We start from the raw sequence: 14,716 nt of genomic DNA, 5'->3' as shown, positions 1-14,716 counted from the left end.
ATGAGCACAGGTCGGATACAGCAAGGCCTGAAACCAGAGAAAATTACATTTAAGAAGTTCTATTGGGTTTTTTTGTTTTGGTTATTTTCTTTTACTTTAGTTCAAGTTTTGTTGGGGTTTTTCTTTCAATTTTCTTGATTTTTATACCATGGCAGAAAAGGAATGTGTCAGTTAGACCTGAAAACATCAACAGTCATTTCAAAATCGATCATCACCATACAAGTAGTAAACTCAAATGTGATGTTTTAAAAGCGGAACACCTTGATCAGGTGTTAGGTTTAGAAGGACAGAGGAAGCAAGAAAACAGAGACATTCACAATGGCGTCCTGTGGCGCGAGGCTTGCAGATTCAGCCACACCTGGTTTTCCTCACCAAAATGTTACTTCTCTAACTGAAATTTAAAAAAATATTTCACAAACAATTTGGTAGAGAAAAAAACATAACGTATTCCGATTTTTTTTTAAGCGAAACTCCACGAACGACCAAACGAATCTTCTGAGGCATAACAACTCAAAAAGTGATCTGACTGGTCTCGGTGCCTACTGCTGTTTACTAGGTTCAGCAAGGCGCTCCTTCCGCTGTGGAAAATGGAATTTCATTGGTTTGTCCCTTAAGCCCCGGCGCTTAAGTTCCCACAGACTGAATAATCACTATGGACTATTAGGCTCTGGTGTCATTGAGCTTAGCTTAGACTGTGTGTGTACACTTGAATGAAGTTTTGAGCGTATTAACTGTTGGTGATCTCGTGCGAACTGTATTCACTTGTGCTCTGTGTGTTGAGATCAGCTAAACAGTGAGGCAAACACCGTTGTATTGTATCAGTGAGATGAGGTAGTTTTACATTGGAATCTAATGTGTGTTCTTCAATGCAGCAATGCATTGTGTAGAATGCTTATTGGAAATTCGCTTTCGTTTTTTAATTACATGAATCTAAGCTCACTGCCTAAGAAACTGGGACCACATCAAACAGCAAATTTTTGGCATCCTGTTGTGGGTGGAAAGCAAACGAGATTTTTAAATTACGAATGGTTAATCATAAAGGATGCATCGTTCAACCAAAAAGCAAAGTTACTCAACATTAAAACAGAAGGACACAAACCATGTAGATCTACCTGTATAAAGACGAATAGCTGAGTCTATTTTTCTTGTTTTAAAGGATCTCACTGTTTGGTCACGACAAGCCCCACCCTCTTTACAATCCACCTGTCGCTACAGGACATTCATGCGCCACATAAGTGAATCACAGATTAGATGTTCAGGTGTCTCATTTTGGCTGTTAAAGTATTACGCCTCCCGTTGCTGTACGTTATCACGTTTGTTGATAAAATGTGTTTATACTGCAATGTATGCGTAATGCAGTGATATTACATGTCGTAACCGCTGCTCTGAAGACGATTTTGTTTCTCTAGTAGAAGTTATCCTATTACAATATTTGCTTCTACATTTTGATTCCAATGTATGTTACTCATTAAGTTAGTATCCTGTGTTCAATATCAATTTTAGACACAGCAGTTTGGAATATAGATTAAAGTGTGTGTATGAGCGTGTGTGTGTGTGTGTGTGTTTGTGCGTGTGTGTGTGTGTGTGTGCGTGCGTGCGTGCGTGTGTGTGTGTGTGTGTGTGTGTGTGTGTGTGTGTGTGTGTGTGTGTGTGTGTAGACTTATACCTGTATTTTCGTGCCTGTGACATGCTGGTATAAACTTTTCGGAACTAGACAAAACGGTCAGGTCAGGTTGTTGATAGAACGAATAGTACAGTAGTTCCTTTCTGTTCAAGAAAAAGTCAGCTGAATATCAGTACAACAGACGAATAAATTAACATTACGACCGTGTCGTGCATTTTGTCTCATTTTGATAAAATGTTAATACGTTTTGATTTCGTAATTGTAATGTTGCAGGTTCCGGGAATCGAGGCTCAGAAAGTGATAGACATAAAGAGACAGAGACAGAGATAGTCAGAGAGAGAAACAAAAAGAGATGATTTCAGAGTGGGAGACAAAGAGAAGAAGGTATGACAGAGTGTTTGAGCGTTCTTGAACGTTCATATCTGTACTTTGCAGGACTGAAGTAATATCAAAAAGGAATTAAAGATGAAATTGAACAAGATTTTTGAAGATTCTTCATATATGTATATGTGTTTCTCTCTGTGTGATTGTATGAGTGTGCGCGTGTGTGTTTGTATGTGTGTCTGAGAGTGAAAGAGAGAGAGAGAGAGAGAGAGAGAGAGAGAGAGGGAGAGCGAGAGAGAGAGAGAGATAGAGAGAGAGAGAGGGAGAGCGAGAGAGAGAGAGACAGAGAGAGAGAGACAGAGAGAGACAGAGAGAGAGAGAGTCGAATAGATGTGTTTAGATGTATCTAGATTTGTAGGTTAAAAGTAAGTGTATCATAATAATATTTATTCTCACCCATAAGACTAACATTCGTGGAGTCTTGGAACCCTAGCTTTGCAAAAACCACTATATTGATGACGTTTGTTACAATGCCCATCAAACTGAGAAGTCCAGAGATGACCACGAAGTTCAGTATTTCTACGACTTCCAGCTCTTGGCTACTGAGTAAAGGTACAAACTTAACGGAAGATGGCGTCATGGCCTCCATCTTACTCGCGTTCAAAGAGAAAGTGACATGATTAATTGTTCCAGACGTGGAAGATACCATCATATGCTCTAGGGGTGCATAGGACGAGTCCATTTCTACCATATTTTCATGTAACATCTATTTACCCGTCCAGCTGTTTTTTTCACGTTCGCCCAATTCAAACGTGTATTATGTTCACATATTTGCTTTACTTGTTTATTTTGGAGTTTTCAGATCATTTAAATTCACGCAAATGCACGTTCTCATTTTTACTCAATAATAAAATAGAGATACAGAAAGAATGTTGACCGAGAAGCTCGACTAGTCTTATTTAAGTATCATACCGACTTGCTTTGTTCAGCCTTCCATCTTTTAAGAACAGATTACAGTTGTCTACATAGTGACTTTTTCTGTCTATATTTATCTGGCCAATTATGTTTTTAAATATGATATGATAGTATTAGGACATATTGCCTAGAATCATTTTCATAGCATAGTTTCCCGTCCGACGCCAAATTGTATGAGCTTTTCAGTGTCTGTAGCCGTATATCTGTTCTTAGCGACAATTATAGCTGTGGTAGGGTAGAGGTTTTATCCGCAATGTAATTCTACATAAGTATATTTTTATCTCCTGGTAACTCGAAATTATCAGTTGCTAGTAATTGATATTTTGTATAAGTATCTGCTTTGCTCTCTGAGTGGATCAAAAGAAACTAACAGTCGAAACTATTAAATTAGGAGGATACCACGAGAAATTTTAAAATACAGGCGTATGATAAGTTTCATCAGGTACAATGACTAGCAATTTGACCTTTTCATTTCCAAAAGTTAAACATTTTCTTTTACACAAAAAAATGCAGTGCTCTAGACTTGGCCAAAAGAATGGGGGCTAAAACCAGTAATTATCGCCCCAATCCATAATCTACAAATTCCCCCCGATACTTCAGAACATTCTGCTGAAAACGAAGAAAAAGGTTTGTCTTCTTTGTTTACAAGAAACCTACAAAGTCAATCAAATCGGAACTCCTACATGCACATTTCCAGCTACCATCTGAACACCTGGTTCAATTCTTTCGCTGTAAAATAGAATTCACCATAAATGTCATATTTTGTTCTGCAGGAGTGGACTAAGGAAATAAACGAAATGTGTTTTGCAAGAGGAAACAAGTGAAACTTAATTCATTCATAGAAGACAACTCACAACAGGAAAAAAATTTTTAGAGATACCTATTGCTCTCAATCCGGAGCGCCCTTTTGTTTGTTTCTCTTTTCAAAATATTTTTTTGTTGGTTTGGGCTTTTTAAGGGGGGGGGGGTTGCTTTGTGTTTTGTTTCGTTTTTGTCTTTATTTATTTCTTTTAGAATTTTTGTTTGACTTTATATCTCCACCAAATACAGATGATAATAAATTTTCTTTTCAAATGTGGCCCCACGATATATTTAAGTATACGGAAGGATTGTGGCGTGTAGTGGCCAGGTCGTTATCATATTTGATTTTTTTTAAAGGTCAAAGTTACATGATTCTTATTATTAATATATATTGTGATTTTCTATTTGGCTGCCGGTTTTGCATAAAAACTATTATGAGTGGCCAATCCTTAACGTTGTGTAGAGAAGGTGTCTTTGCCTGCTCTAGGTCTGAAAAGAACAAGCTGCTCTTGACGAGAGCGGAAGTAATAGGGGTCGGGATGGCTCTGACGTGGATGTTGTTCTTTCCATTTCAGGAGTGGTCATAATAATGACGGCTTTAGCCTCCCAGTAATTGGTATTTTATCGGGCTGTTCTAATTCAGTGGCGTCGGGGGATCAAAATGTTGGTGGGGCTAAGAAATGAGCAGTTCAAAGATAAAATTTCGATGGTTCAAAAGAAATTCTAGATATGTTTGGTGAGTGTGTTTGTTTGTGTATGTGTGTTCATGCGCACGTGCGTATGTATCACAAACACACACTCATATGCTTACATTCAACCGTAATTAGATTAGCCATGTCGTCCCTCCTCCCTCCCCAACTCTCTCCCTCTCCCCCCCCTCTCTCTCTCTCCCTCTCTCTCTCTCTCTCTCTCTCTCTCTCTCTCTCTCTCTCTCTCTCTTTCTCTCTCTCTCTCTTCTCCCCCTTCTCTTTCTCCAAGTAGGTTGCTCTAGGTCTTCCCCTACCTTTAGAAGAAATGATGATGATTAATATTCAGTTGTCACACCGATTTCAAGGACGATGGTTGGTATGCCCCCCCCCCCCTTCCCCCTCCGAAAAAAACCAACTTTTTGGTTATCAGTTTCTCCTGTACCCTATTCTTCTCGGGTGATCTGCCAAATATGGGTTCAATTAACATCCAGTTGTTCACAATATGTCATACAGCTTTTAAAAGAAAAGAAAAGATGTACTTTGTCATTACTCAGAGGGCCATGCAGCTTCATAACAAAGAACGTGTTGTATTAGAATCCCCCGGAATAGAGATGAATGGGAAGGTAAAAAAGAAAAGTGGGAAAACATTGAATACAATCAAGAGGCTAAGTGGACATAGGGAAACATGGAAAGCGTTTATTTGTGAACTATACCCTGATCTAAGTTGAAAAAGGCATTGATGATGATGATGATATCATTACATGTGCGTGAAGAAAAAGACGAACTACTGTTCATTTTCACTTTTGTTTACCCATTTCTTCTTTTGGTAGGTCCTATAGTCATACCAATCTGCACATTGTTCTACTTTTACGCCTGCTAATTTGGGATCCATTTACTATTTTCTTTTTAAGTATAATATTTTACGCCCCCATCTACGATCAGCTTAAGATCATTTATGAGGCTATTCGGGAAAAGGAGAAATCCAACTGAAATTCGTCTTGAAATATTTTATGTTAGCATGGCAGTAAAGATCTACTGAGCAAGAAAATAGGCCTACCAATGGTGTAACGTGTTCAAGGCAAGGAGTTCAAATCTTGTAGATAATCCAAGAAGTGGGCGCCCCCAGGTTTCTGTGACAGACAAGAACATTGCAGGTGTTGATGCATTTTTTTTATTCATGAGGACAGGAAGCCGAAAATTCGTGATTTGGCTGACGATGTTGACACCCCGAAGAATGTTGATCATAGAAATGTGTTTGAAGAGTTCGATAACGTACAGTGTCGGCCCGCTGGGTGCTGAAAGAACCGACAAAAGATCACAAAGTTTGTACTTGGAGTCTTGTCAGACAATTTTTGGAACAGTATGTCCACCTCTTTTTCCTTCTGTTTCTAAAATGAGATCAGGATGTCCAAGACTTTTATGTCAACTCAAGTGTCCCAGATTCTGCATTGGTCTCTTTCTATTTTTTACATGTTCGATTGTTTTGGTTGCTTTGGTTGTTGTTGATGATGATCGTGTTTTTGTTGTTGTTCTTGTAATCTCACTGAGCGCCCAGGGGCGAAGGCTGACTTGTTTGACAGGGTAATCAAAGTGAGATGGGACCAGACAGGGCCTGGAGATATCACACTCACACAAGTCATAAGAATCTTACTGGCACTGGAGGCGGCAACTCTGAGTTGTGAATGAAAACAAATCCTGAATTCATGTTGTATGCATATTCAACCGCTAAAATAATCGGGAAAGTATTTCATTAAATATTTATTCTAACTAACCTTAAATTGAACTTAAGATTTGAACATCCGAACACCAAGGAAAGAAGCAGAGATGTCAGTACTACAATGGCATGTTATTACCAGACAGCCGAAATACTTGGGTAGAGCATGCCAATTATTAATTTTTTATTTCACATTTGGCTGTTTTTTTGTCTAGCTTTTCGCGGCCAGGAGCCGGTGTCATAATCGAGGTCAAGATCTGATTATAGGACGTTAAAAAGTCGAGGAAAAAAAACAAGCACTCGAGGCAGTCAAGATTTATTATTAGGAGTTAGTTCCCCTCACATCTGTGAGGTAGACTCGACCAGTGTAGTTAGTTAGCTTACATAATCAGGGAGTACGGCTGCTTATAACTGTGGCTCGAAAGGGGTGAACAGGGTATATGCGGCAATGAAACTGTTTTGACTGCTATGCATAATATGTTCCCTTCAACTCTATTGGTAGACTCTTCCAGCCTCACTTTAAGCTTACTTAATCAAAGCTTGTGACTGCTTATGGAGTGGCCCGATAGGGGCGAACAGGCTGTTTCTGTGGCAATGAAACGGTTTTGAAGGTTAGGCATAGTCTATTGTTCATTGGTGATTATGAACGTCTTTTTACATTTAATTGAAGAGGTTTACGTCTATGGGTAATTTTTCAAAATTAGGAAGGGAAGCAGTGATTATTTGATTATATAGACGCTTCGCCTCTGTGAGCGCCCCCGATGGGTTTCCTTGAGCATTAGCCTTACTTACTACTTACTTACTTGGTTCTTGAAGAATCTCCAACCCCACTAGACCCGTGTCAAGTCCATCTTCTTCAGATCAATCACCCCCCTCAAATTCGAGAGAACCTAGAAGAGCTTTCCACCAAATCTGAAGTCCCTTCGTCATCGTGACAGATGCTAAATCTGTCCTACAAGCTCTCCAAAAGCCACAATCTGTTCAAGTACGACAACTCCTTTCACTCCTATGTGATCTAAACTCCCAAGCCAACACAACTCTGCTGTGGATACCACGTCACTGTGGCATTCATGGAAATGAAAAAGTAGATGATCTAGCCAAAGAAGGAGCCAAAATGACCCAGATTGAAGATGGCATGAATCTCTCAGAGTCAAAAACGCTAATAAAATCTGCCTTAAGAAACAGATGGAAAAGATTCCACCCCAAACACAACAGACGTGACCCCTACTACATGCTAACTAGAGTAGACCAGGTCACAATCTTTCGACTCCGTTGTGGCCACAACAGACTCAAACACCATATGCACACTAAATTAAAAGTGAGAGAGTCCGCTATCTGTGAATGTGGACACGATCAAGATGATTTTAATCATATCCTTCAGCACTGTCCGCGCTACACCACCCTTCGTACACAGACGTGACAGAATGTGACTCCCCTTGAGAGAGAGCTCTATGGCAGTCTCTTAAATTTGAAGCGGACTGCACAGTTTGTGCGCGACATCGGACTGGCTGTCTAGCAGCTGTCATTGAGAACGAGGAAGAAGAAAAACTTACTTGGTTGGGGAATAGGTATCATCGCAGGCCGTACAATGCCATTGCTGCTTCTCCCTCCTCTCCAGGATCTGTGAAAGGGTCGGCTTGCTGATCGCGCCAGTTATCAGCTGGTTGGATATTTTTCTGACTTTTCCATGCAGGTTGCTGTCTCTCCCCAACCCCCTTGAGACTACAGCTTCCCTCAGTCTTTCCATTCTGTGTGATATGAAGCCTTCATCTTCTCTATGGTTGTTGAACCATGCTGTCAAGGCTGCATGACTGTTGATGGATCAAATTGCATGGTGCCGCCAATCTCAGCCTGGCTGCCTAGCGTAACAGCACGTTCATTGCTTCTAACTCTTGCATGACCAAGGCTTAAGATCTATGCAATCTTTGTAAGTCTGTTGCTTCGTGTCGCCTCTCGCTAGTCTGCATACGTCATGTTCTTCTTCACTTTTTCGGTGGTACTCACCGAGTCAGTGACAAGGATGGTAGACTGATGCTCCGTCGCCTTAATCCAGTTTTGGGCCCCTGTGATAGCTTTCATCTTCATACACAAGCTGGACGTTGTTATGCTAGTTGCGCCTGACTGCTCTCTATAGGACCCCGTTTACACGGGCGCTGAAAGTCTATCCAGATTTGACCCCACGCTGTACTGATCCATATATGTGAAAATGACTGCGTCGCCTTGTCCACTGTTCTCCTCCATCAGCGTCTCTGCCTCGGGTTTTTGCTGGCCCCTCTGGCCATTCACGACATTCTAAGGTTGCTACCACTCGAGTATACTACCCAAGTGTGTCAGTGACGCAGACCAATTCACTGCCCCTTCGGATGTCTTGCACTTCACAGCATTTAGACAAAGTCGTCCCCGCCTCATTCATCCATTCAGTCTCTACAAGCAGAAGTGTGCGTATAGTTATTCCTACTTTGTCATGTAGTGGGTGCTGATCATCGGCGCTGACTCTCAAATACACGTTCACCAGAGCAATCGTGTGGGGTTCTGTCATGTCTGGGATGTCCAGGAGATAAGCGTACATCCTCTCAGGGTGTACCTCTTGTGCACCCGAGAACAGTCCGCATACCTTCGTTCTGAATTCTTTCAAAGCGTCTCAGTTCAGACGTTGACAAGGCGAGGAGACCGAATCCATAGTCTATCACGGACAGCACAAGAATCTGGCACAGTATGGCTAAACTTCTCTGTCGCATTCTGTTACACGCCATGGTTTTCTGTGTAGTCAGACCTTTTCTGGCTCTTGTGACGATCCTGGATATGTGAGCTTTGCCTGAGAGTAATCATTCGAAAGTAATATCTGGATACCTGTGTGAGTGCTCACGCTTCAGGACCATCCTGCTAATGGTGATTGTGGGCACCTCTGCTTTCACTGGGGGATTATTCAGCGTGCGTCAGAAAGAAAGATTGGAGGAGGCAGCTGAGAAAAGACCGAGACACCTCTACCTTCCAGCCTAGTTTAGCCCTAAACATCCCTTGCCCCCACTGCAACAGACATTTCCAAGCGAAGATCGACTGATCAGCCATCTTCGCACACACCTCACTCCTCCAGTGATGTGAAGTCAAGGTCATCTTTGCCAGCGAAGGACGAACATCATTCAGCGAGCACCACAGCACACAGGTCTTGTCGGGGCGGAGTTTTGCCGTTGAGCAGTGCCAAATATCCTTTCCTTACCTTCCTTGAGATTGTCAACAGACTCATAAGAAATACTTTTCTGCTGCCTCTTTTTTTAACTTTTTGGTTGTTGTTTTTTTCTCACTATCTGGTGTAGTTGTCCAGCCCTCACAACCATATAGCAAGTTTGACCATACCATACTTAGCCTTTTAAAACTCTCGTTTTGGTTGCCATTGTAGTGTTTCTAATTTTCAGGATTGGATTTAGTAAATAAAGACTGTTTTCAACTATTGCAAATGTTCTTTTTGTATTTCTGTGGTACTGGTCGTACCATTAGCTCAGTTGGTAAAATGTTGGATGATTCTGGTTTGAATACTGTAGTGCATCAATATTGATAGAATGAACGTACATTGCATAATAATATTAAATGGATGGACAATTCTGCCTTTGCAATAAACAATACTTTATTGCGACAGTATAAAACAAAAAATTTTCCACAAATACCCCGCAACTTGGACTTAACTCTAATTGTGCTCAGTATTGTTGTGTTTAGTCATCATTGGGTTTGAGAAGAATGCGGAACCTTTGGGAATGAGCTACATTAAATTGTGTGTATAATTTTCTGTCAGTTCATCTCAGATGTCACAGTGAGATACAAAGTGTATGAATTGGGAGCAAAGTCGCTTTTCTTCAGCTGCTGTTTAATGAGGCTTCACGTACAGGTAGGATTCATATTGGGACTATATTAACTGGTGAACACCCCAACGTTGGTATGATTTGGTTGTCTGAGAATTGTCCAGTGGCCTTAGCCCTGTGAGAAAGTGCCTTGTAATGCCTGGAGATGTCTACTTGAATGATACTAAGACGAAAATAGGGATAATAAAACTCAACGTTCCAGCACTTGCGCGATGTGTCCCCTGAATCAAACCATCCGTAGATTCTCTCGAAGGTGGATGTGTTCCTTCCAGCTCAGACTACCCCAATCCATAGACGTTTCATGGCCTCTGTTTCTCATTGACAGATGATTCTGTCAAAAGAGCAACACAGTCCATGAGCAAAAAAAGGTTTCGTTGTCCAGACGGAACCAATGGCACCTAAACAAAATATTAATGAACACATGTAATGTTAAGTCCGGATTCTGCGCAGCTTTAGTGGCTGCTTTGTTTTTCCAATCTGTTTGAACATATCAACAGACAATGATGTTCATTTAAGAGACAAAACTATTTTTGATTCACTCTATATTCCATACAAGTCTATTCCACCAATGTTGATGCACCTATATACACACGCGAACACACTTTTACGTCTTTTAGGCATCGCACAATTTTGCCAAGTCTCATTTTTAAAGGTTTATTCTGAGTGACCATATCTTGGGCTTCTCTCAACATGGATGAAATACTATTATGTCAGATGATGCAGAATGTATTTTGCTTTAAATTGATATGCTGCATGACTGGGTAGTGTAAGGCTTTAACACGATGATTGGCTGATTACAATTTCAAGATTCTACCGGACGCCGAGAGAGAGAGAGAGAGAGAGAGAGAGAGAGAGAGAGAGAGAGAGAGAGAGAGAGAGAGAGAGAGGGGTGATAGATAGATAGATAGATAGATAGATAGATAGATAGATAGATAGATAGATAGATAGATAGATAGATTATATTGTATTATCTCTATAGCGCGTAAAAAACAACCCATTTTCAGTTATGTCCCCATTTTCGTAGCATGGCGCACTTGTTTGCATTAGGCCAGTGGTCCAACGGGCTAACAGAAGTTTGCAGATATTGTTTTTCTCAAGTTACCTTTGCCTGCTGAGATCATGGGTAAGATTACTAAATAGCAGAGAGTTTTGGTATTGAACATTACCTCACCACCATCTCATTTCGTAAGTTTCGCTGAAAGTACGGAAATAATGTTATTAAAATGCTCCTATGACCTCTTTGATGCAAGGGGGTGGAGATGTTCTATCAGTTAGGAATTGCAGAGAATCAAAAATAAATTTCAGACAAAACGATTACTTCAGGTCTAACAAACACCATTGGCACAAAGGTGCATGGCAGAATTCAGTAGAGGAGTCCCATGAGATGTCTGTCCGAAGACAATGTCTGCAGCTAGGATGTTCCTACATCTCAACGGTCCGCATTCACAAGGCCGATTTTTATCTACGACTGTGCCATTATTCTGTTCGCGGAGCCCCCAAAGCAGTGCATCAGTGTGCGTCTCCGAATAGTTCCTGGGTACTCGCAGGAGACGTCTGCGAATATCTTCTGCCTTAATAAAGACCCTTCCATTCCAGTTTCCTCCAGCCCCACCCCTCTCTCTGTCTCTGTCCCTGTCTCTGTCTCTGCCCCCTCCCCCCCCCCTCTCTCTCTCTCTCTCTCTCTCTCTCTCTATAAATCTCAATCTCAATCTCTCTCTTTGTGTGTGTGTGTGAATGTTTGAGTTTATGTATGTGTATGTGTGTGTGTGCATGTGTGTGTGTGTGTGTTTGTGTGTGTGTGCGTGCACGAGCGTGCAAATCAGTTTTTATTATCCATCTGAGTAACTTTTTAAGTTTTGATAGTCTTCTTTAAATGCCAGTTTAGAAAAAGAATCACTGTGTTCGGTATTCAGGTTTCAAGGCCCATTAGAATAATATTTCGTGACTTTCCAAGGTTCCCAGCAGTGTTGTTAGCCTTGTCGCATACGGAGTTAACAGGAATGTTCTACCTCTGAAACAACCAATGTGTGCTGATCGGGGCTGAAAACACATCCACACAGCAAAAGAAAACGAGACAATGAATACAACATACACAGAAAGATAAAATTTCAATTGACTTTATTATAGATATGTATGTATGTATGTATGTATGTATGTATGTATGTATGTATGTATGTATGTATGCATGTATGCATGTATGTATGTACGTATGTACGTATGTACGTATGTACGTATGTACGTATGTACGTATGTATGTATGTACGTAGGTAGTATGTACGTAGGTAGGTAAGTAGGTAGGTAGGTAAGTCGGTAGGTAGGTAGGTAGGTAGGTATGTAGGTAGGTAGGTAGGTAGGTAGGTAGGTAGGTAGGCAGGCAGGTAGGTAGGCAGGTAGGTAGGTAGGTAGGTAGGTAGGTAGGTAGGTAGGTAGGTAGGTAGGTAGGCAGGCAGGCAGGCAGGCAGGCAGGCAGGTAGGTAGATAGGTAGGTATTTTTTGCTGTTCATTATTACACTCTCCACGGTCTTGAGGAAAAAATAGCCTCTAACTTAGACACTAACATGTTTATTTATCATCAAATAGTAGATAGACTAGAGCAAAGAAATAGCACCAAGGGAAAATAGGGGGAGGGGGCTGGGGGAGCTGGGGTAACTTCATATGTAAAGTAAGGCAGCTTAACGTATGTGTTCCAAGCCTCCAATATACCATTTTGGACAGTAAATACATTTCAACGCACCCTTTCATTTGGGGTTGGATTACTCTTTTAAAGCAACAAGTCCCTGCCAAGGAGTAGGCTTTTTGCAGTTACAAGAGCCGTAAAACTCTTGCTAAACCAAAAACAGTTGGCTAGTATTCAGGACAGGCTGCGTTGAAGAAGATCTTCCCCCTACCATTCATCCAACTGTGACAAAAAATTTTCCAGCTTTTCACAGATGTCTTTTTTCCCTTCAAACTGATCATTTATTTTTAATCTAGTGTCCACTACCTTTTGAAAAGTTTCATAAACATTTCTCTATATTTTGAGCTCATTTTCAGATATACAAAAACGTTTACACTGGAATTGACCGACTCCATTGTGAACATAAGTGAGGCGGCGGCAATACATAAATTTTCATATTTCCCTCCCGCATTAAATTCTGGTTCCAGAAACATAGCAAGAAAAGTCACTGCCCCTGGCATGTAACAAACTATAAAGATAGTAGAGATGAGGATGACAGACTTCACAACCTTTTTTTCTTTGGCCCCAAATTCCTCTTTTCCACCGACTCCTTTGCTAGCCGTGGCTTGACGCCATTTTGTCTTACTGTTCAATTTAGTAGCGAGAATGATGGTGCAACAGATGACAGTGATGAAAGAAAGCGCGTTAGTTATTACGCCCTGCGTCATAAACACAATGGAATCCACAATTTCTCTTTCTTCAGCAAAAGTTATTGACAGTAGTGAAGTGTTTTTGGCTGGATCCAGTACCCAAGACAGTCTTTGTGAGTAGTAGAAAGGGGAAAAGACGGAAATCATGAGGATAAAGATAGAGACAATTGTGATCTTTGTTCTTCGTGGAGTCAGAATCCTCTTGGTCTTCAGAGGTAAGGCGATACACAAGCATCTTTCGAACGCGATGAAAGCGGTAATGCAGCCAGTAATTCTGAGGAAAGATAGGACACGCCAAAGGTTTATTAAATCCGTCATTTCAACAGAAACCTCAACGAGTGGTGAAGGTGTTTTATAGGGCTGGGCAATGGGTCGCTTTAGCAAAAATCCGGATAACATGTTAATGCACCTCTTCGGCAAATAATATCACATGAACCGCTTCGGCAAAAGAATTAGAACCACTTTTACAAACGGGTTAGCAATACTTCAACACATGGGTGCACCCACTTCGGCAAACGGGTCAGGAAAGAGAGTTAAAGAGTCTGAATTCGGATAATGTTTCATTGAGAATTATCCGGTTGTCAGGATAGATTGTCCGGATTTTGCCCACCACTAGTGTTTCAAAGAGGTTTTTTATGATGAAGGGAAAAAAGTTGCTTGCTTTGGCAGTGTGTTGGGGAGGAGGGGGGTAGGAAGGCGAGTGGATGTAAGGTGTCCTATAACTTGTTTGGAAAAATAGCCAGATACAAACATCTTTACACAAATGGTTGAATTGTTGGGCCGATTCCAGTTGCCACGCAGTGCACAGTAGGTCGAATCCTGAAAAAAGAGGCTATTAATAGCCTGTGTCAAGTTATTCCGTCTGTCTGCAGGTGTGACGAGTAGATTCTAGGCATCCCGTCCCCTGAATGACTTAAGCAAGTCTGTTATGGGGGGGGGGGTGTTTGTAATGAGTATTTTAGAATAAATATTTCTTAAGAAACTGCTGAAGAGAAAATTATAAACACCAGACAGAAACACATCAACAACAAAAATAAGTGCGAGGTCACATGGAGCTTGATATACTTAACTGCAAGGTAAGAAAATGTTTTTTCCTTACGAAAACCTGAGCCCAAATTCCTTAGAACACTTGCCTCTACGCAATGGCAGCGTATTTGAGAGCCTCAAATCGGACTCGCAACCGTAAGGTCGTGGGTTCGAATCCCGTCAAGGGCCCGACGTTGTGTCCTTGGGAAAGGCACTTTACACGAATTTTCCTCACTTCACCCAGGTGGGAATGGGTACCCGGCTATAGACAGCGAAAGATCTTGTCAGTTTGTTAGTGTTTGAGCGCTTAATCGGCTGCTCGCACTGTATGCTTCCCGGGAAG

General features: G+C 41.2%; 1 protein-coding gene across 1 annotated transcript in view; it reads right to left on the bottom strand.

Annotated features, from left to right (window-relative positions):
• LOC101855826 overlaps window positions 1-8,880 on the bottom strand; it is an 11,143-nt gene extending 2,263 nt beyond the window's left edge. The window contains exon 1 of the mRNA XM_005108937.1: window positions 8,742-8,880. Coding sequence (XP_005108994.1) covers window positions 8,742-8,880 — 139 coding nt within the window. The remainder of the gene's footprint in view (window positions 1-8,741) is intronic.
• Between the last annotated feature and the right edge of the window lie 5,836 nt (window positions 8,881-14,716).

Source organism: Aplysia californica, unplaced genomic scaffold, assembly GCF_000002075.1.
Source record: "Aplysia californica isolate F4 #8 unplaced genomic scaffold, AplCal3.0 scaffold00735, whole genome shotgun sequence".
Classification (NCBI taxonomy): Eukaryota; Metazoa; Mollusca; class Gastropoda; order Aplysiida; family Aplysiidae; genus Aplysia; species Aplysia californica.
This window is presented reverse-complemented; position numbering and strand designations above follow the sequence as displayed.